The sequence below is a fragment of the Acromyrmex echinatior genome, chromosome 3, assembly GCF_024713525.1.
Source record: "Acromyrmex echinatior isolate Ae372 chromosome 3, ASM2471352v2, whole genome shotgun sequence".
In the NCBI taxonomy this organism is placed as follows: Eukaryota; Metazoa; Arthropoda; class Insecta; order Hymenoptera; family Formicidae; genus Acromyrmex; species Acromyrmex echinatior.
This window is the reverse complement of record NC_141854.1, coordinates 19,642,277-19,662,852: the sequence shown is the minus strand read 5'-3', so window position 1 is coordinate 19,662,852 and position 20,576 is coordinate 19,642,277. Positions and strand designations below refer to the sequence as shown.

At 35.8% G+C, this 20,576-nt stretch overlaps 1 protein-coding gene across 1 annotated transcript; it reads right to left on the bottom strand.

Moving 5' to 3' along the window:
* Positions 1-54: 54 nt before the first annotated feature.
* On the bottom strand, positions 55-19,491 carry LOC105148754 (protein decapentaplegic). Its single transcript, XM_011060662.2, has 3 exons — positions 18,759-19,491; positions 10,430-10,803; positions 55-4,837 (listed from the first exon to the last, which is right to left on the bottom strand). Exons 2-3 carry the CDS (start codon positions 10,770-10,772, stop codon positions 3,978-3,980), a joined length of 1,203 nt encoding a protein of 400 aa, XP_011058964.1. The 5' UTR covers positions 10,773-10,803; positions 18,759-19,491; the 3' UTR covers positions 55-3,977.
* Between the last annotated feature and the right edge of the window lie 1,085 nt (positions 19,492-20,576).

Sequence of the window (20,576 nt, the reverse complement as noted above, 5' to 3'; positions counted from 1 at the left end):
CTCTTTGTTAAAGACGTCTGCTGTAATACGATCTGGAAAAGCATAAAATATATATTTTCGTTATTGCTATATTAAATTTATTTAATATTTACACACGCACTCTCTGTATACAATCGTGTGAAATTAGGAAGATAATAGTAAAATATATAAGAATATACATATCGCACGACACTTTACAATATATTATTTACAATGTTTACACAGACTCGTTTATCTTATCTATTTTACACATTTTACAACGGCGCTCGCTTATCAATAACACTTCTGTACAAATATACACGTGTGTTCAAAATCTTTTGGCAAAAAGAAAAAAAAATAAATAGAGTAATCCTTAGGCAGGTACAATCTATTCGCGGCGGCAGGATTTACATAGGTATGCACTCGTATCTAAAGAGATGGAATGCATACTCTTCGTTGCTCCGTGTTAGCGCGTAACCGGACATGTCGATTTACGCATCTAATTTGCTGCCCTGTCCCTTTAGTCCTTTTAAAACACTATGATAACATTGCGGAAACGTTAATGCGATCCAACGACCACGATGAGGTACCCATTTATGTACATTTCCAGTACAAAAACGGTCAACGTTGCCTCGGTTGATAATTCATCGCGTGTAGAAGAGATATTTCTACATCGCTGAAAATATCATTAGTCAATTGCGTATTTCCGACACGTGATTTCATTGCTCACTTGCTGAAGTGTTACAATGTTTCTTGCAGTGTGATATGTTATAGTTAGTGATGCGCAATATTTGCCGACATTAATCGCTTCATATGTTGTATCGCGTTTATTTTCACACACACCGTTCATCTCATTTTCACGAATATCTAATTGACATCTAACGCATTATATGAGTTTATGATTGTACAAGTACATAAAAAGTTATATATCTCGCTTGTACATATTTTTATCACTCGGTATAATTTGTCTTTAGAGATATGTTAAATTTAATTGATTGTTTTATCTCGCTCTTTAAAAACTCATGTATCATAAAAGCTTGATAGATAAAATCGAGCGCGTTTAAAGTAAATAAAATTCCAATTTATTTCAAAAGAAAACAAATATTTAAAGAGCAGTCACTTTGATCGATGGAATGTTTTTATTTGAAATTTACATTGCATCGTAACGTATTTTTCTTCATGTACTTATTGAGACAATGTATGTATCAATATGTATGTATATTATTGTTAAATAATAATATATGAAGTGTATTTTGCAGATGCTATTTGCATATTGAATTAAACATTACAATGACAGCTCTTTCTTTACGCGAATATAATATATAATCTTTCATAATTTATAATAACGTTTTATTCCCTGATATGAATATACTAATACAATCGAATAAAAGTTAAATATGCGCGGTCAGATTAATTAGATTTATAATTAGTGTCCTGCCGAGAGATTCAGTAGAATTTGTTTCCGAGAACAATTTCACAAAAAAATCACTGATAAAGAATGTAAATGAAGAATGCGACAGTCATATGCGAAGACATTCGTGCACTTCTTGTATCCTCCGCATTACGAAGATCCGAACGATATATTTCGTGGATATTAATTCGTAAAATTGTACTTCTCGGCCATCACTTCTTAAATAGAAGTTATTCTTATCATCATTTTCTTGCAATTGAGCTTGCTAAACGAGTAGCTACTCTCATCGTCGCGTTCTCAATAAACTCTGGCAATGACCCGGTAACTATCGCAATTGTCACTTGATTCTGTTACGCAGTTAAATTTAATGACGATTAGAAGCTTAACGGTGTCAATCGTTCTTGATTAACTCGTATTTTTTAATAGGCAGACAATTAGATCAATTCATATTACGCCAAACGTAAATCCACTAATTATAGTAGAAGCTCTCCGTTTTGAGCAACGTGTTTTAAACATGCTAATTGAAGTTTTTAATATGTTTTAAATATGTTTCTTTTATAGTACTGTTTAAAGCATATTTGAAGCATTAAACATATATTTAAGAAAAAACAAATATGTTTTATTTAAAAAAAAAAAAAAAAAAACATTAGTCTTTACCAACTCTGATTTTGAGACAGCTGTCCTCTTGTAAATTGAATATTTTTTTTGTCTTTCACTGCACATACGCCATGTAACCACGTGGTCAGATACCATTAGAGCGAAAGTGAGGCTTGACAAGTTATTTCAATGGAGGGATAACTCAGTTCCGGCGATCTCAAAAGAATGGAGCGATTCTATTTAAGAAAAAAATTCTACTTGAGGAAAAAAGAAGTCAACATCGATCGTTTCATTTCTAGTAGAAGTCAAAGGCTATAAAACCTGTTTAAAACTGATCTATATCGAGATCTAATGAATGAATCTTTTAATCAGCGAATTATCTATAGTTTACTTCGCTTCATTTCAAGTCAGCTAATTTCTTCTGAATTAGAATTTTTCTCTCGTGCTACTTCCCGTTAATATTCACATTTTCCACATATAATAATCGCCCGAGAAAACGAGTGAAAATTTGCACATAATAAAAATGAATAAATAGTAGACATTATAAGTAAAATCTTAAAAAAAAAAAAAAATATTTTCGATTTAATCTTAAGATTTAAAGAGCGACCTTTTTATATCGATTAAAGGTAATCTTCGATTTACAATTTTATATAAAAAATGATTCTACAAAAAACTTTCCTCGATGAATGCTCCCAAAGTCAATCTTGTTATTGAATAGCAATATAATACCATTCGCGTTTATCTCTATTTTATTATCGTTTACCATGTCTAGCAACAGATTAAATTTATCATACACTATTCTTGATGATAAATTCTGTCCTTTCTTCCTTTAAGAATATACAATTTACAATAACTTTACTTGTGTGTGTTTCATTCTAAGACTGTTTTCTCTTTAGGAAATGCAGTCGACTTCGTTTTATCCTTTCCGACATTTAATCAATGATAAAGACAGAATAATACTTGTGTCAACTGTGTCTCCTAAAAAAAGTCAAAAATTATCTTTTTCATCCGTAAAAATGGTAGCGAGCACACACAAAACTGTGAATCGGTCTACGGCACGCAGATTAAATAATCTCTATCTTTTTTCATTTCTTTTCGCATCATTTCATTATTTCGACGATCAAATGGCCGATATTCATTGTCGATTATTATATTTAAGATCATCTAAATAGTCTCAAGGTGTTATAAATCAATTAAAAGAGAAATACGTATTAGCATCTTAAAACATTACTTAAGATGATCTTGAAATAAGAATTATGAATACCAGCCAATGTGTCTCGCGTGCAAGCAAATGAGACCGTACGATGTAGTCAAGAGCCTCAACGTCAGTCCATGATTTAGGACTGCCATGTCCTAAGGTACGATTCAAGTCTCTATAAATGCTTTGAAGAAAGAATTTTACAAATTGACCAATCAAAGATTAGTTGCTTCAAAACATTTATAACATCGTTGACCGTACCTCTAATCTCAGACAACACGCATGTCCAAAATCGGGACATAAGACGTCTCATGGAGAGAGTTAAGTGGCTTTACGCTCTGGGCGGTCGACTCGCGTGAGCTGTGGATCCAAATTCGATTCCACCTATGCTCCATGTATATGGTTTTTCTGCATTTAAGAAGAACATCGTTCCATCCAATAATGATTGAGAATTAATGCGTATCTTCACTCAAGAAGCAATATCGCTCCAGTAATGTGTATAAATGATATCTTTATTAAGTCAGAGCTGATTAAGATATAAAGACATAAGGCCTGGTGTTAGACAAATGTCGATTTGAAAGGATATTAACTGTCAATATCGTATGATCTCTGCTCCTCAAGGAAGTCAAATACACATTACGACCTAAGCGATAAATTTATCTAATTGGGTAGGAAATCCGTACAAAATAAGAAAAATAGACGTTTTATGTTCCGATTTCAGACATGGCGCTATGTGGGATAATACTTCAACTTATCCTGCTCGATCAATGATTACGTTGATCGTATAGAATAAAAATAGTGCTGTCAGTTGTCTTAACGGCAACCGCATCCAAGGACCGCCATGTCCTGATAGTTTTTCAGCACTACTTTATTCTCCTCATCTAAATAAAGCATCGATATCGAGCTGAGCGCGGTCGGCACGCAACACGCCTTAGGTACCATTGTTGGCTTTGTTGAGTAAACGAGGGTCTGCACGATCGCGTGATTTGTCGAGTTCAGATGGTCCGCCAGAGGAAACGGGCAATCACCGTGACAGTAGAAGGCGTCGTATCCGGGCGGCGCGACGATCCAATCGTTCCAGCCGACGTCCGCGAAGTCGACATAGAGCGGATGCCGTCGGCAATTCTCGCGGCCGTCCTTCCGCCGATTCTTCCGTAGGGTGGCTCGCCTGGCCCGTCGATCCAGTATCTGATTCGCGGATGCCATTTCATAACGGCCGTCATCCATATACGTGTAGAGCATCGGCCGGCTCACCACCCACGCGTCCTTGTGCTCGTCGACGGCCCGTCTCAGCCGCACGTGTTCTCGTGTGCGAACTAGCGCACCAGTCACGTGCACCAGCAGCCCGTGGTTATCCTGATGATTCTCTATCCATCTCACCACGGCTGGATGTACATCCAGATTAATCGTGGCGTTCTTCGTCGCATCGATCACCTTGCTGTCTATCAGTCGCAATATCGGTTTGCTATGACCCTTCACGCCGGGTCGTATTATGTCGTACACCAGTATACGCCCGCGTTTATGTTTCGCGCTTACATTTTCGACATCCGCCACCGCGATACGCGTTAAACTCAACTCCGCTGCCTGCAACATCTCGCCGCTAGGTATTCTGCTTAGGTTGAAGGATAACCGGAAACGATTTGGAGATTGGAACTTGTGGTCCAGATCGCTCTCTGAAAACAAACAGTAGAAATATCGTTAAAGATATCGCGTTAAAAAATTCGTGCAAATCTAGGACTTTGAGATGTAAACGAAGAATTACTTTAGACTCAGTAAATATAATATAATGTTGTATTCTTTCCAATTGACATTAACTAAAAGTTGTTACTTAACATCAATGTTATAATTTCGCAATAACTGTTATGTAATACCGTGAGTTATATATTTGGGGAGTTAAATCAAAAAGATTTTGTTTTCAAAAACCACATAGTATAAAAGTTTTATATATACATATAAAAATACAAAAAGAGAAATGTAATTAATAATGAATTTTTCATTCCGAGGAAATTTAAACTTTTAGAAAAAAAATAAAGTTGAGTTTCAGTTTGTCAAGTTGAGTTTCAGTCAAACAGCAATCAATGAATTAAAAATACAACGCAGCAAAATCATCATTCCAAGGTAAAATCTATGTCTTTTAGACTTTTCACTTTTCATGAAGGCATGTTATCTCAGGTCGTGAGTGAATTAAAAATAAATCACGAATCGTGTGGGAAAGCTACTTAGAAATTTAAAAGAAGTGATTCTTAATGTCCTGTTGTGTCGGCGAATTTATTGGACGTATTTATTATCTTACGACATTTATATTAATAAGGAGTGCCACCGGAATCATTTTCTGTTCGCGTGACCTACGTGAATATTTTACGACGTACGAGGCATGCAAACGTAATTTAAGTTATGCTTCTACGAAAATAGCTAATAACGTTTAACATTATGACGCAGTTGTTCCTCGGAAACAACTTAAAAACACTGGATGTAGCAGGCAATCGTATAGACGCAGTTGTAATGCGTATGTAAATTTCGTAAGACGTCGCTGAATCCTAATACATACATATATCTACACACACACACACATGCATACCTAACATACGCAGAATCTAACAATTTCTGTGGAAATAAAGCAGTAGGAATATCAAAGAGCTTCTTGTTAGAGTTTTATATATGATCCGCTCCAAATTTTTATTACCTTTTTTATTACCTTATTTTTATTATCTTCGAACTAATAATTCTAGAAAAAAAAAATAGTAATAAAGAATACATTGCATAAATTACAAAAACATTGTCATATTTTCTTATAAAAGTATATTAAATTATTATACTATAGAACATAAAGTATTATTACAATTTCATCCCCGGTTTTATAAATAGATGAGTATATAATTATGTTTTTTTCTAGATGTTTTTTAAATTATATATTTTATTATCTAAAAATTTAAAATAATATTTTAAAGCTGTCAACAACATTAAATCCTCAATTTTTAATATAAAATAATATCAACTTTTTTTTGTTGTGTATGTTGTGTAAGACTGATAGTTTTTTCATCACAATATGCTTAGAAGGCATGCATACGTAATCTTTAAAGTATTAGAACAATGCCGTTTGTAAACAAAATATAATATGAGCGTTTCTTTGTGCATATATGTATATATATATGACGCGCTTGAAATGTCATCGGGTTTTACTTGCAAATTTCCATAATAAACGTGATAAAGTAAACAGAATTTCATAGTCATTTCATTAAACCATCGATTGCAGAATTATTGAAAGTGTCGAATATATAATATATCATTAATCGCTTTTTTTAATTCAGAGATAACATAATCTCGATGAAATGAGATTCTTATGTCGAAGATAAATAATTTTAATTGATAATAAAAGGAACGTTTTAGCGTGGCATTTATAATTTAGCCTTCAACGCGGATATAATCAGATATGCTTTTATCAAAATGATTTATTAAGACGGGTTTCTTATGATATACTCGATCGCTTTCCATTGCACATCTTTCTTAATTGCTCTTGGCACTTTCTCTCCGCGCGTTATATCATCCCCATAAGTTCTTCTATTATTCCAATGTTTAGCTTCAGAATCATTTCAAGCGATTATCCATTGTAACGCAGATTTAAAGAAGAATGGATCGGCAAAGAATGCTGACCTGCCTAAGCTAATATCCGGATGTGAATCATTGGAATCATCGGAAGCTGGACCTCCTGAGAGCGAAAGATATCGGCTCTTACGAGAGTCCCTTCGGGCATTCCAAGGTAGTCTCATCATCGTGGCAATAATACACTCACAAAAAAAGATAAAATGTGTAAGGAACTAGATCCTTTTCTTCTTTTGTCATCGAGGCCTTGTGGAACACTCAAGTCCGTAATCCAACGGCACGTTCCTCACAGTCACCGTAGCCGAAAAGCCCTTTGTCGGTTGAACAACCATAAAATCGTTTGAATGCCATTCTTCTCCTTTTCACGCAGGAGGCGAGTCGCAGGAAGGCAACGCATTATTCGCAGGTATATCCCTAAACTCTTAAGACGGATTCTAAAAAGTCAATTATTCAAATTGTCATCTCTTTGTAAAGATTAAAAATATTTTGATTTCAGATATCCAGCGTATTTATCATTTACATTCGTTCGCTATTCTAAAAAAAGATCGTTGAAATACTTAGAAGCTTTCGTATGGATTAATGTATTCAACCAGAAATTATATACGTATTATTCACAAAATTAATCGTATACATAATAATACATAAATTGTGAAATCTTTTTAAAAAAAATTCGTATATTCTTTAATATGAAGCTATTAATATAAAATTTTCTCACAATATATTAGGTGTTGGAATTAATTCGTAGCGTTTTTTAATGAAAGAATGTTATTTATTTCACATGAGCATTAAAAAATACATTAATGAAAGTACTTCCCATCACTTGTAAAACGCTACGAATTAATTCCAACACCTAATATTATTTTCACTGAATGATAATACATTTTTTTTATAAAGAGAAAGAATCACATGTTTCCTGCACATGGCTTAATAAACCTTAATGCCTACAATTATGTCAATCAGGTTAATTACGCCAGTTACGCTTAATGTAAACCTGTAATTTACGAGATAATGCCTTCCCAAAATTACCGCGTGAGTAACAAATTCGTGTAAATGAAGTGAAGGAGAAGAATATTTATACATCGTAAAATTATTATCATTATAGATTCTTTGTAACCAATTAATGCTTTGCATTTATTGATTGTCAAGCTTATGCTGAGAAAAAAGTTTTTGATATTTATAGTTGTAATTGTACGTTATAATTATAATTAGAAGCTCCGTTATTAGTTATTACTGCTATAATTATTACTCCTATCTTATTAATAATAATTATATTTCTCAAAAAATATATAATTGATACTGAAGAAAATGACTATATATTATAGTTAAATTATGATAATTGCAACCATTTTTCACTCGGAGTACAAGATTCTGTATTTTAAATTCTTTTTAATGTAAGAAATATTTATGATGACATAATTGACGTTATTTATAACATTATTTAACTTGTTATTGATGCAAAAGCGAGAATGATCCCAGAAATCAGAGATCTGCATAATCGCATAACAGCGTTCGAGAAAGAAGTGACATAGTAATATGTAGAAAAATATGGAATTATTAAATTTTATAGTTTGAAAATTTGTCATTCACGTTTGTCAACGAGACATAGAAGGAATAACGATTGATAACGGGTATACATTGCATTCCGTTTACTACTGCACTTTCACTGAGAGTCAAAAGAGTCGCCAACCTGTTTTCGAATTACGAATTCCAACTCGCTAGTTCTTACCATCGTTTAATGATTCACGAATTGCGAACAGTAAAGGTTTTTATGTTTGTCCACACGTGTTAATAGAATCATTTTTTTGTTTATCAGTTTAGGACATAGTAAACTCATTCAGAAGCACAATCTATATCATTGGCTGCGTTCAGCAGAAGAAGCAGCTTTGTATAATTGTAAAAACAGCTATTGTAAAATAGTTCACAAATCTTTATATAATTAATTTTATCTATAGTTCCTTATTGAATCTAAATGTAAATTAATGTATAAACCAATCATATTAAATATTATATATAATATAAAGAATTTTAAAGCAGTTGCAAAGCTGCTTTTTTTGCTGAATGCAGTCATCAATGCACCTATATCATAATTTCTATTATTGAAGTTTTATCAATAAAATTATTAAAATACAAACAAATTATTTATTTATCAATAAATAATTTATAAACAGCCCGATTTAGTGATTTTGTTGTAACTATAATTTTATTCATTCACATCCGAAAAGATTTGTTCATACTACTATACTCAAAATATAGTTTCATCGACAAAATTTATTCAATTCTATTTCAATAATGCTTTCTATGGTTTCCAAAAATATGTACTTTATCAGTAGACACGTCCGTTTTTAAGTAAATTTATTCTAATCTTGGTTTCATTTACGTTTTATCTTTTTCTAAGAATCAAAAAAAATAAATATAATAAATAGAAAAAAATATAATAAATAGAGTAAACTATAAAGCTAGATATAAAGCTAGACTAAACCAAAATTAAAGCTAATCTATAGTAGAAATGGATATTGAGTTGTCTCCAAAAACGATAAAGAGAGCTATTTTTTATGACCGCATACATGTGTGGTGTGTGTGTGTGTGTGTGTGTGTGTGTGTGTGTGTGTGTGTGTGTGTGTCTGTCTTTATAATTTCCAGTATAATCAGTAAATTTACAATTTCCGTTAAAATAATTTTATACAGAAAAAAATAAGGTATTAACAGTATTAATATAATTAAAAATAATGTAGTTAATTTTTTTTCACAATAATAGTATTAATAAAAAAAATATTTTGTACTCTTGCTTTAACAAGATGTTATTTGTTTCATCAATACTATTATATATATTGACAAAATTATTTTTAATTAGATTATCGCTGTAAATACATTTTTTCATACAGATTTAATCTTTCATGATACACACATTTTTATAAAAAGGACAACAATAATTTCCTTACTGCAACTATATTTCGCATATTACATATATTCGAATAGACTAAATAATATTTTATATTATATTAATAAAATTTAATTAAATAAAAGAAATTCCTACATTCGGGAAAAGCGGATCTTAGTACATAAATATTTCTTTGTAAATTTATATATATATATTGGGTCATTTAAAAAGTATCCGCGGTTTTTTCATTCAAAAATTGAACAAAAAACCGCGGATACTTTTTAAATAACCTAATATATATAGCTGATTCTGCAAACTGCGCGCCTAAATCTTTTTCGGTGAATTTTGAATTTTTAAAACGCATTCGTGAACAGAATTAGAGTAGTATAATAATATCACTTATTAAATTGACAAGTAATTCAATAATTTTTGAGGCTAATAAACATCTTTATAAGAATATTAATGTGTGTTTATAAAAATATTAACGTGAAAATTTTAAATGTGCGAATAATTTTATTGTAAAAAATTTATAAATAAAAAATAAAAGAATAATCAAAAAGAGTACAAAATAAAAAAATAATAAAAACAGTGAAAAGTAAGAAAAACATAATATGTATTATAAAAAAAAAAATAATATATGCGTTATCATGTGTCGCAATTTGATGCACATCACCTAATTATTAATTATATTATTTACGTAATTACTATTAATAGTTAATTTTTAGTGTTCAATGTTCTTAAATTGTATCTCTTCCAACCGTACTACAGCTGATATAATCCAACTTACCAATATGTGGGAACGAACGAACGGTGTTGGCCGATCTCGCGTGAATACCCGGCTTCGCTATATCCGCGATACCGATGGCGTTCTGACGAGCGTGAAGATCCCTGAGCGATTTCGGGACGTGCACCCGACCTTGCGGCCTCGGTCTCTTCGTGAAGCCCAAGAGGGAGAGCAAGCTGGCCTCCATCCCGGCTATCACCTGATCGCGATCCTTCGTTCCGAAGTGATACGACGACGTGGCCGTGTCCGTGTCGATGCGTAGGTAAGTCCCCGCGTTAGCATTCACACTTGTTAGCAGCGTGACTGCTGCCACAAGCACTAACCCCAGCGGCAGCGACATGCGCATCGTGACGTCGTCACTCACTTACGTTACCTCCCTGAAAGCACGAAAAAAAAGAAATGTGTTAAACGAGACTATCATTGTAGATTAGTGACTCGCTACTGTACAATTATGGATAGTACAATTATGGCAGATTATGGCAGATTATGGCTACACAAAAATTATACATTTTTCTTCTTAATGAGAGAAACTGCACTGAACTTCTACACTGGTATTCGAAGTCGATTCTTGTATTTAAGACTGTCGTAAGTACAATTTTACGATATCACGAACCAATCAGAAAGTCATATTAATATCTTAAGACATTTCTTAAAATAAGACTGGACTATAAATACTCTAGACTGAGATCACATAGGAACTCCGTTTTTGATATCACTGAATATACACACAAATACAATTTAATATTGTCTGCGTTCAGTAGGAAAAACAGCTTTGCAACTTATAAAATTATTTAATATGACTGATCTTGCCTTTAATTTCTCACATCTAAATCTATATACGATTGATCTTGCCTTTAGTTCTTCACTGAATTTAAATGTATAAATCAATCGTATTAAAGAATCTTACAAGAGTTGCAGAGCTACTTTTTCTGCTAAACGCAGTCATTATATGTAACTGCAATGATCATGTTTATTTTTAAATCGTAATATTTTTATTCCTTACAAATTTAGTAGTTTTGTACGAAAAAAGTAATATTAGAACGTTCTTACAATCGATTTCAAGTGAGTACCTTCTACAATGTATCTTCTACAGAAGAAAATCACAGAAGATACTAGAAAGGGCTTCTTTTACCTAACAGGATGACAGCAGGACTGAAGTGTTCATTAGAGAATGCACAACGGTCTAAAACTATATCCAAAGGTCCAAAGAATTTAGGAAAGGGATGGCTTAGAGAGATAAATTATAATCTCTAAGGTTGTTAAACAGCCAATACGAAAGCGATGAGTCATACAATGCCATTACAATACACTTAAAGTGAAATATTTTGTTATCTTTACTCGAGAATAGACACAGCTAAAAATATTAAAATATCTAAATTTTTTCATTAATCTGAATTTCATTTATCTAACTTGTTGTTTCCTTAATTATACTTAAGTTTAAAGGATTCTTGAAACAAAGGATAAATCCACAGCACAAATGCAGGCATAAACGAATTTATACGTATTAAAACATTAAATAATGATTAATATTTTCGGCCAAGTATACTTCATTGTAGAAAATTCAATATTTTTTTCCTATTTTAATATATAAGAAAATCTACAAAAAACATGCAATAAAAGATTAAGAATTAAGATGTTAACGAAAGTACACACACACACACACACACACACAAAATAAAAATAATATATTTTCAAATCCTTAAATACCTTTAGAATGATTGAGGTGTTCATTAGGAAATGCATTAGGTAATCTAAAGAATTCAGGGAAGAAACACTTAGAAAAATTTTGTAGCCGCACATTAATTGGAATTTTATTAGATTCAACCAGAAAAGTACAAATCAGATACTATAATTAAATCTATTAAACATTCTAGTCGCAATAATCAAAATTCTGATATTCGTACTTCTTTATTGGTACAATTAAACATTTTTCTCTGTGAATAAAACAACTTTCCCTTAGAAAGATAAATTATAATTGAGACATCAACGAGGAATATAAACAAGGGAAAGATTTATACATCTTCAACAAATTTTTGAGCATCTTCATAAATTTAATTCATAATAACTTATTCGAAGTGCCATGAAGCCAAGTGAAATTAATTAATTCTATGTTAATTTTTGACAATTCCACACTGAAAAAAAAATGTAAATTTTAATAAATACTTGTCTGAATACTACTATCTTAACATTTACTTACAGTAAATAAATATTTACTGAAACAAAATGAGGATAATTAAAATAAATTAATGGTATATCAAATATACTATATTTATATTTAGTAAATATTCAGCACAGATATTTATTGAAATTTAGTACATTTTTCTCTCAATGAGCGAAAAAGAAATGACGCATTTCATTTAGTTTAATTTAACTTCGTGAGATCTCCCAAAATACAGCAAAGGCTCGAAAATTGTCCTTAGCGGAGCTGCATAATGACTCTCTGAGTCAGCATTAAAGCAAAGGAAGAGCAAGCCCAGGACCCAATTCGATTGGTCATTGGTTCCCAGGGGCTACCAATAGATGAGGAGGGATTCGTCGAATCGGACTCTGTTTCAAAGTAATCGCTTTCTCTTACTCTCGAGCGGATTTTTTTTACGATCTTATATACGGTGATTCAAAAATACTTTCGAAGTCTCATAGAATGAATTGGACGATTGGCAAACTCAATGGAAAATACAAAAATAATCGTGTAATCATTGTATGAATTTCTTTTTATATCGCAGTTATATCCAGATATATTCACCTTCTATAATCACCTTTTACTGTTGATTAAGCCGATATTTAATTGAGAATGCATGCCCAGTTTCAACATTATTATTTCTTACTGGACTTAATAGCTAGCTTGCGCACACTTTTTTAGATGAACTTGCTCTATTATTAGTAACAATACAGGCGCGAGTAAGTACGTAAAAAAGTACATAAAATACATGCGAATGTTTTACGAATATAGCCTATAAGGTTTAAATATCATATGTACGGTTTAATAAATAGATAAGTCAGAATTTAATCATAATACATAATAATAATTCAAAATCTATGTATGCAAAACTTTTACGAGTTTTTAATACGATTGTATGGGTTGGAGATCGATAAATAACAAACTCGAGAAACATAAATAAGAGATATCAACTGAATCAATGATGAGATGCACACATAAAAGATTTATGTAAAAAATACTGGATTTTTTTACATTAATTAAAATCTGGATTTTTTTTATATTACAATTCGATCAATAAAACTTAATAGCAGCGATACGATAAATTTCAATCGGAGAACTTAAATGTGATAGAGCATTGTGCCAGATCTAATTGATAGGTTATTCGTCAATATAAAAAAAAATTCCAAATTTCTCACCAATGTGAAAAAAGTCCAGCATTTTTAATAAATTTATGAGCATCCACTCGTTAGATTAATATTCATATCTCTTGAGTGAGCGCACCTGTCTTTTCTCTCATCATTTTAATCGAGCCATCTCGTTTAAAAACACGCAATTATTTATAACCCCGGTATTCTCTGCATTGGAAAGTCTGATTGCATTAGAATTCTGATTGAAAATAGGCAGAATTTTCTTAATTGACTCTATTATAATTCTAATTGAGATAGATTCTGATTGATCAGAATCGTGGAAGAAACTCAGGTGTGCCATTGCGTATACACATTTCTAATTAGCCAATGAGAATTGAATGCCAGATACCACCTATTTTGTCGCGATTATTTGAATCGACATCACATCATTATTTTTTTACTTACATATTTTTGTGTTTTCACTTAATTATGTGTGCTTATATTGTCAATTAAGTCTAAATTCTGCATGGAAACTACATTAGATTTCAATGCTCATCTTTTCGGCAGTATATAGTTTAAATATAATAGTTTAAATAAATGTAATAGTCTATTTGAATATGGTTGCATTTGGCATCTGCGCAAAATTGTACGAAATTTGTTAAAATATTTATAATTTCATCGGTCAACGTTTAAAGTAAATTTTTTCACTTCTATAATTTTCATCTCGATTTAAGATACACAATCGATTCTCTAGTTTTTCGTTCATTTTCAATCAGAAGGCCGATTGTATCTTGAAATGAGGTAAAAATGACAAAAGTGAGCAAAATTATTAGAATATCTATAATTTTAGTGAAAGATTCGCCTACTAAGTGAATTCGCTAACTTTTGTAATTTGCATCTTGTTTTAAGATACACAAGAAATTGTTCTCAGTGTGGAGTTGATCTCGCGTTCCCAAAAAGTCGCGACTCGCGCTCGCTATTCGGAGAGTGTGACTCGTCGGCTTTCGCTATAAGTTTGCGGTAAATTCGATAATAATTTCGGAATCGATCGAACATTGTTGCGCCGTGACATACTTGCCATATACATTAACGGTAGAGTTCCGTCGATCGGCCGGACAAAACTGGTTTTATCCGCGATTTTAAGCGCGCGTTTCTCAAAGGCGGGGAATATTTATGCGCGTTGCGACTCGCTCGATGGACGCTGAACGGATATATGTTCCATTCCCCTCTCGTCCTCTGGTCACACTCTCGGTTTCATTCAGTATAAAATGCTGAGATCAGCGAACGACTTCTTCCGTTAACGTTACGCCAGAATGAATTATCGTATCAGAGGGATTATCAGGAACTCTGGAACTTCCCCTTTTTGGGGAAGAGCCAAAACTCTGTTAATTATTAGGTGTTGGAATTAATTCGTAGCGTTTTACAAGTGATGGGAAGTACTTTCATTAATGTATTTTTTAATGCTCATGTGAAATAAATAACATTCTTTCATTAAAAACGCTACGAATTAATTCCAACACCTAATATGTCGAAATTTTCACAATGGAGTGTCAACTTCATAGAGCTCTGGAACTTTACGGATCTTGCTAGTCGTGACATGGAAACAAACATCTTTCTTAAACACATTGATTGTTTGAATTTAATTAAATATTCTCTCCATGATCGATCACGAGGCAAAAGCACGAGGAATTATAAAGCAAAAAAATAATTATAAATACGCAATGTAATATCGCGGCGTGAATATTTTTGAGGATATTTGCTTTTAGAATTGCGATAAAATGTACTTTAAAATTGTGGTCTGATCCACAACTCGCAACACTCGTAAGCATCATTTATTCTTGTTTAATATTTAATAAACAATAGGATTGTTCATGTTGCTTGCACTTTTTGCATTCAGAATCTTCACTTTTCTCTTTTCAATGCCCGAATATATATTTGTCCCGTTTTGCAAAAATTTTTAAGAATTTCAAGCAACACGCAAAAACCTAATAGCTGCGTTCAGCTGAAAAAGCAACTGTTGTAAAATTCTTTAACATGATTAATTTAGATATTTAGATTAATAAAGAACTAAAGGCAAGAATCAATCAATAAAGAATCTTGCAACAGTTGGCAAAGCTGTTTTTCTTGCTAAACACTAATAAGAATGACTGCATTCAGTAAAAACAACAATGTTAACTGTTATAAGATTTTTTAATATACGATTGATTCAAATCTAGTGGATTCAAAACTAAAGACAAGATTCAATTATATTAAAGAATGTTACAACATATAGTTGCAAAGCTGCTTTCCCTATTAAACGCACTTAATGATTCAAAGAACGTGTGAGCATAAATCGTTCCGCAATCTACGTAAACAATGCATTCTGTCAAAGTTAATTGAAACTGTAAGTTCAAGAATCATTAAAAAATTATTAATCGCAAATTGGGCAATTAGTTCGCATATACGTAATTAAACGCAAGAGAATTAAAATAGTTTCTATATTGAACGAAAAAAGAAGGTGCTATAATAGAAACGTCTTAGTGACATGAAATTAAATACGGAAAATCGCAAGGCATTCGAATGAATCATAAACCATGTAATAAATATACATTAAGAAGATACATTATTAACAAAATACCACTTCTCTCGTAATTGAACACGATATTTTCCTCTTTTCAGTTCTATAAAACACAAACGCATGATGTTATGGTATGAGTTCTTGATATTCTTGAATGAAAATTCTTTCACTATACGAATCGTATTTAAAATTCATATGTATAAATAATGGCCTATTTTTTTTTAAAGAAGTTCTGAATTGATGTACATTGGTGTAATAAATAAATTTATTTGTTTCAACTTATTGCACCAACTTATTGCACCAATGTATGCATTTCCAAAACTTTCTTCAAAAAAGAACAGATATTTTAACACTAAAACCGCCAATAGTATTATATAATTTTGGTATCATTTCAATTTTTTCCTTTTTGTATTAGACAAATCATTTCCTTTATGCAGAATATTGAAAATGTGCGAATATAATATAAAATGTGAAATAATTTTAATAATACAAATAATACTAAAATAATTCTTCACTAACCGAAAACAAGAGAATAGGAAATTATCACCTTCAGCTATTCTAATGTTATCTTTTCTCATTTTTTTTCATTTTCTTTCATCTTTATTCTCAAACATTTAATTTTTATTATACTTATAACTATTTCTTCAATGTGTTTCCTACAATATATGTACGTACAAATACACATATGCTTGACGATGATCGCATTCGTTGGGGAAAAAGAAAAAGAAGAGCAGAATCAGAGATGAATTATCGTTTGATCGCGATGCTAGAATTGATCGTACTCCGATTTGCGCCGATCGCGCGTCTTTGCTCGGGCTTGGCAGATGACAGCGGGATACAATATGGCGGTTTATACCGCTCAGTGGGATACATCGTTAGTCCATCCGCGGCACGAGGGCTCGCGGTCCTCTCGTGCGGTCCCTGGCAGCACGAACGTGCAGAGAGAGAGAGAGAGAAAGAGAAAGAGAGAGAGAGAGAGAGAGAGACGAGGAGAAAGAAAAGGTTGGTGGGACCAGAGCCAAGCTGTCTGCCGCTGCCGCCTCTCTTACATTGGACCGCTGTTAGCTCGCTCACGGAACGGAATCGCGCGGTGTGGATCGGCGATCAAGCGACTCTCGTTGCGCGTTAGGTAATCCGTAGATCCTTTCCTCGAGAAACGCCTCTCTCGTAGCGACCAACTTGTTTTTCAAGGACAATGAATTTACCGATGTACGCATTCGCGCGGAAAAGGCTCGTCACGCTTGCATTCCTCGCGGTGCAAGATTATGGTGGGCGCGGGCGGCAAAAGGTATAGGCTGAGGCGAATAAACACGTATACATGATATACTCGGGTACACAGCATTGCGGTGTATAGCCTCTCGTCGGCGACCAGCCGACCACCGAGGCGGTTAAGATGGATAGACGAACGGACAGAACGATCCGAGATTTCTTCGGGCGGACCCACCGGATCAGGTATGCGACGGGGGAAAACGTCCGTAAGTCTCCGTTCTCCGGATGTTCACGGACGTTTTTGGGAGAGACGGGAGAGACCACCCGCGCGCTCGCTCGGCACGGCCCCCTCCGAAATGGGCTCCGAACCCGCGCCGCGGTTCGTTAATGGGCAAGCAGGGCGATTTCGTAGGAATTCACTCGCGCGCCGCCCCGCACCGCCGCGCCGCGCCGCGCCGGTCGCTCCGATTCGTTCGTTGCCAAGCCCCTCAATTGACGGAACTCGTGAGTGCTCGTGAGTGTGGTGAGTCGTGGTGAGTCGTGACTCGCCCGTGAGATTCAGCGAGATTCAGCGAGATTCGAGAAACGACGACGACGACGACGAAGGCGGTAAACAACCACCGCACCACACCGCACCGCACCGCGCGTCATTCTCTGCACGCGCCGCCTCCATAATCTATATACCATGGAAATAACATCCTGACGCGAGCGGCGGATTTGCATTCGCATTCGCGCTGATTCGCGCTGATTCGCGCTGCCAGCGGGCGCTGGAATGCGGCGCGCTGGAATATACAAGGATAAGGTCGGCGCGGTGCTCCGAAGCGCGTGCGAGTCACATACAGGCATACAGCGTAGAGTCGCGTCATCGTCTAAAATAATCGGGCCAGGCTGACGAGTGACGGCGGGGTAGCGGTTGGTAGCGGCAGCGGCGACAATGAGCGGCGGCAACCGTTGAGGAGCCAGAAGAGCTTGAGGAAGAAGTGGGTCGGAGAGTAGAGCGGTGGGATGTGATGGGAAAGAAAGGAAATAGAAGAAGGAATCTCGCGGTCGCGCGAGTGCGTCGCGAGCGTCGCCGAGCAGAGACAGAGACAGAGACAGAGAGAGAGAGAGAGAGAGAGAGAGAGAAAAAGATGGAATAAAGAAAAACAACATGCAAAAAAAAACACAAAAAGAGAAGGTTGAAAGATAAAGATAAAAGGAGAAACGTTGCGCACCTCTAGATATTTAAAGAAAGATTGAGAAAGAGGAAAGAAAAACAAGTAGTCGTAAGTCGTTGCTCACCTAACTAATCGCGAGTCCGTAGTTTGAGCAGCCACGGCATCTCAAGTCGGGGCCCGACGGACTGCACCACAGGCACACGCGTGACGCGTAACTTCACCTCACAGCTCACGCTGCTTGGCACCACTCTCGCGCGCGCGCGGTCCACAACGCAAAAACCAGGAGGGCACTCAGCACTCTCCGGTGTTCCGCCGATGGTCAGTCCGCGCGCGGCGGAAAGAGGGACGGCGGGGAAGGAGGGGAAAGGGAGAGGAATCCAAGAAGGGAAACGGCGTAAAGGCGACGACGATAATTTTTAGATGGTTCCAATGGTTCCAATGGTTCCAATGGTTTGATCCCGTGCATCCGCACTCACACACAAACAAACACCTGCACGCGCGCGCTCGCGCGCTTCTCACTCAAAATCCGCGCTCGCGTGACGACAATTGTTATTCCTTGTCTGGTGCGAGCTCTGTTTTTTTCCACGACACCATATACGGACGGCGAGGGCATCCGGCCCCGATAACGGGCAGAGCGGCGATGCCACCGAATTATCCTTTCGTCGATCAGGCGATCATAACGCGCTGTGCGTTAACCGAGAGTGTATGCTCTCTCTCGTCGTCGTCGTCGTCGACGGCAGCGACAGCGGCCCACGGCGGGCGGTGGTGGCGGTGGTGGCGGTGGCGACGACGGCGGCGGCGGCGGTGACGAAAGAGGGAGAAGGCAGAGTGGGGGGGGACACGGGGCCCACCTTCGTACACCTGCACGACCTATCAACAGGTCCCCGCGCGCGCGCACGCACGCACGTACGCACGCCGCGTACGTACGTACGCGCGCACGCACGCACGCACGCACGCACGCACCTATGTTACGCGCAGGGCACGCGGAATCCGGCCTCGCCGAGTTCCACGCCGATGCGCACACGTTAGACGCGCGCGGATCCTTTCCTCCCTCGCTCTTTCTCTCCCTTGCGATCTGCTTCCTCCTGCAATCTTTCTACCTGCTGCTCCGATACGTCGAGCCAGGATGCACTTTGGTCACTTTCCGACGGAGCGGGCACTCCTCTCGTCTCTTTGCTTTTCTCTCTCTCTCTCTCTCTCTCTCTCTCTCTCTCTCTCGCTTCTTCTCGATGACGTCGCGTGATGTGTCGCGAAACACTCGTCGTGTCGAGCTGTTCACTTGTTCCACAAGAAACGTGGATATCCGCGCAGCCGCGAGCGAGCAAACTATCGCTAAAGTTTAGGCAAGGCCGCGTTCGATTCGAACGTATGCCTCGGACCCCGTTCTAGGTTTCAACTCACTCCGTTCTACTGGCCCTTCCTTTTCTACGGGGCCCTCTTTCCCCTCTCCTTATCCCACCGGGCGCCCGACTCCAGGACCGCCGCGTCGACGTCCGCAGTCCCGATGCATTCCATATTCGGCTGCATCCACCGCGTTCCGCCCTTTCTTTTGCTCCGCGTTGGTCCATTGGTTCATGAACCGATGTACCGATGTCCCAGTAAACAACATCAATTAACAGTAACATAACGTTATTGTTATAATTTCACACTCTAAAATTTTTAGAATGATTCTCACTCTAAAGAATGAAATCTCATTTTAAAGCCCGGTTTCACCAATGAAAGATGGACTTTATAATCTCAGTTTAATTAGAAAAGAGATAAAGAGTAATTGGAGATCAAAGTTAATCCTACATTGGTTTATTCTTTTTTAAAATTGACTTAATATTCACTCTTTAGAATGAGATATTACTCCAAAGAATTTAGAGAGCGTTCAATAATATAAACAAGTGATATAACACATGTATTACGTAATAGTTGAGTTGATGTTGTGTTACTTTTAGTT

Bases quoted from the DNA above. Each gene is read 5' to 3' on its own strand.
- LOC105148754 (XM_011060662.2), bottom strand. From the start codon at position 10,772: ATGCGCATGTCGCTGCCGCTGGGGTTAGTGCTTGTGGCAGCAGTCACG. The intron at 4,838-10,429 runs GTAAGTTGGATT...GTTTGTTTTCAG, and splicing joins TCGTTCGTTCCCACATATTG to AGAGCGATCTGGACCACAAG.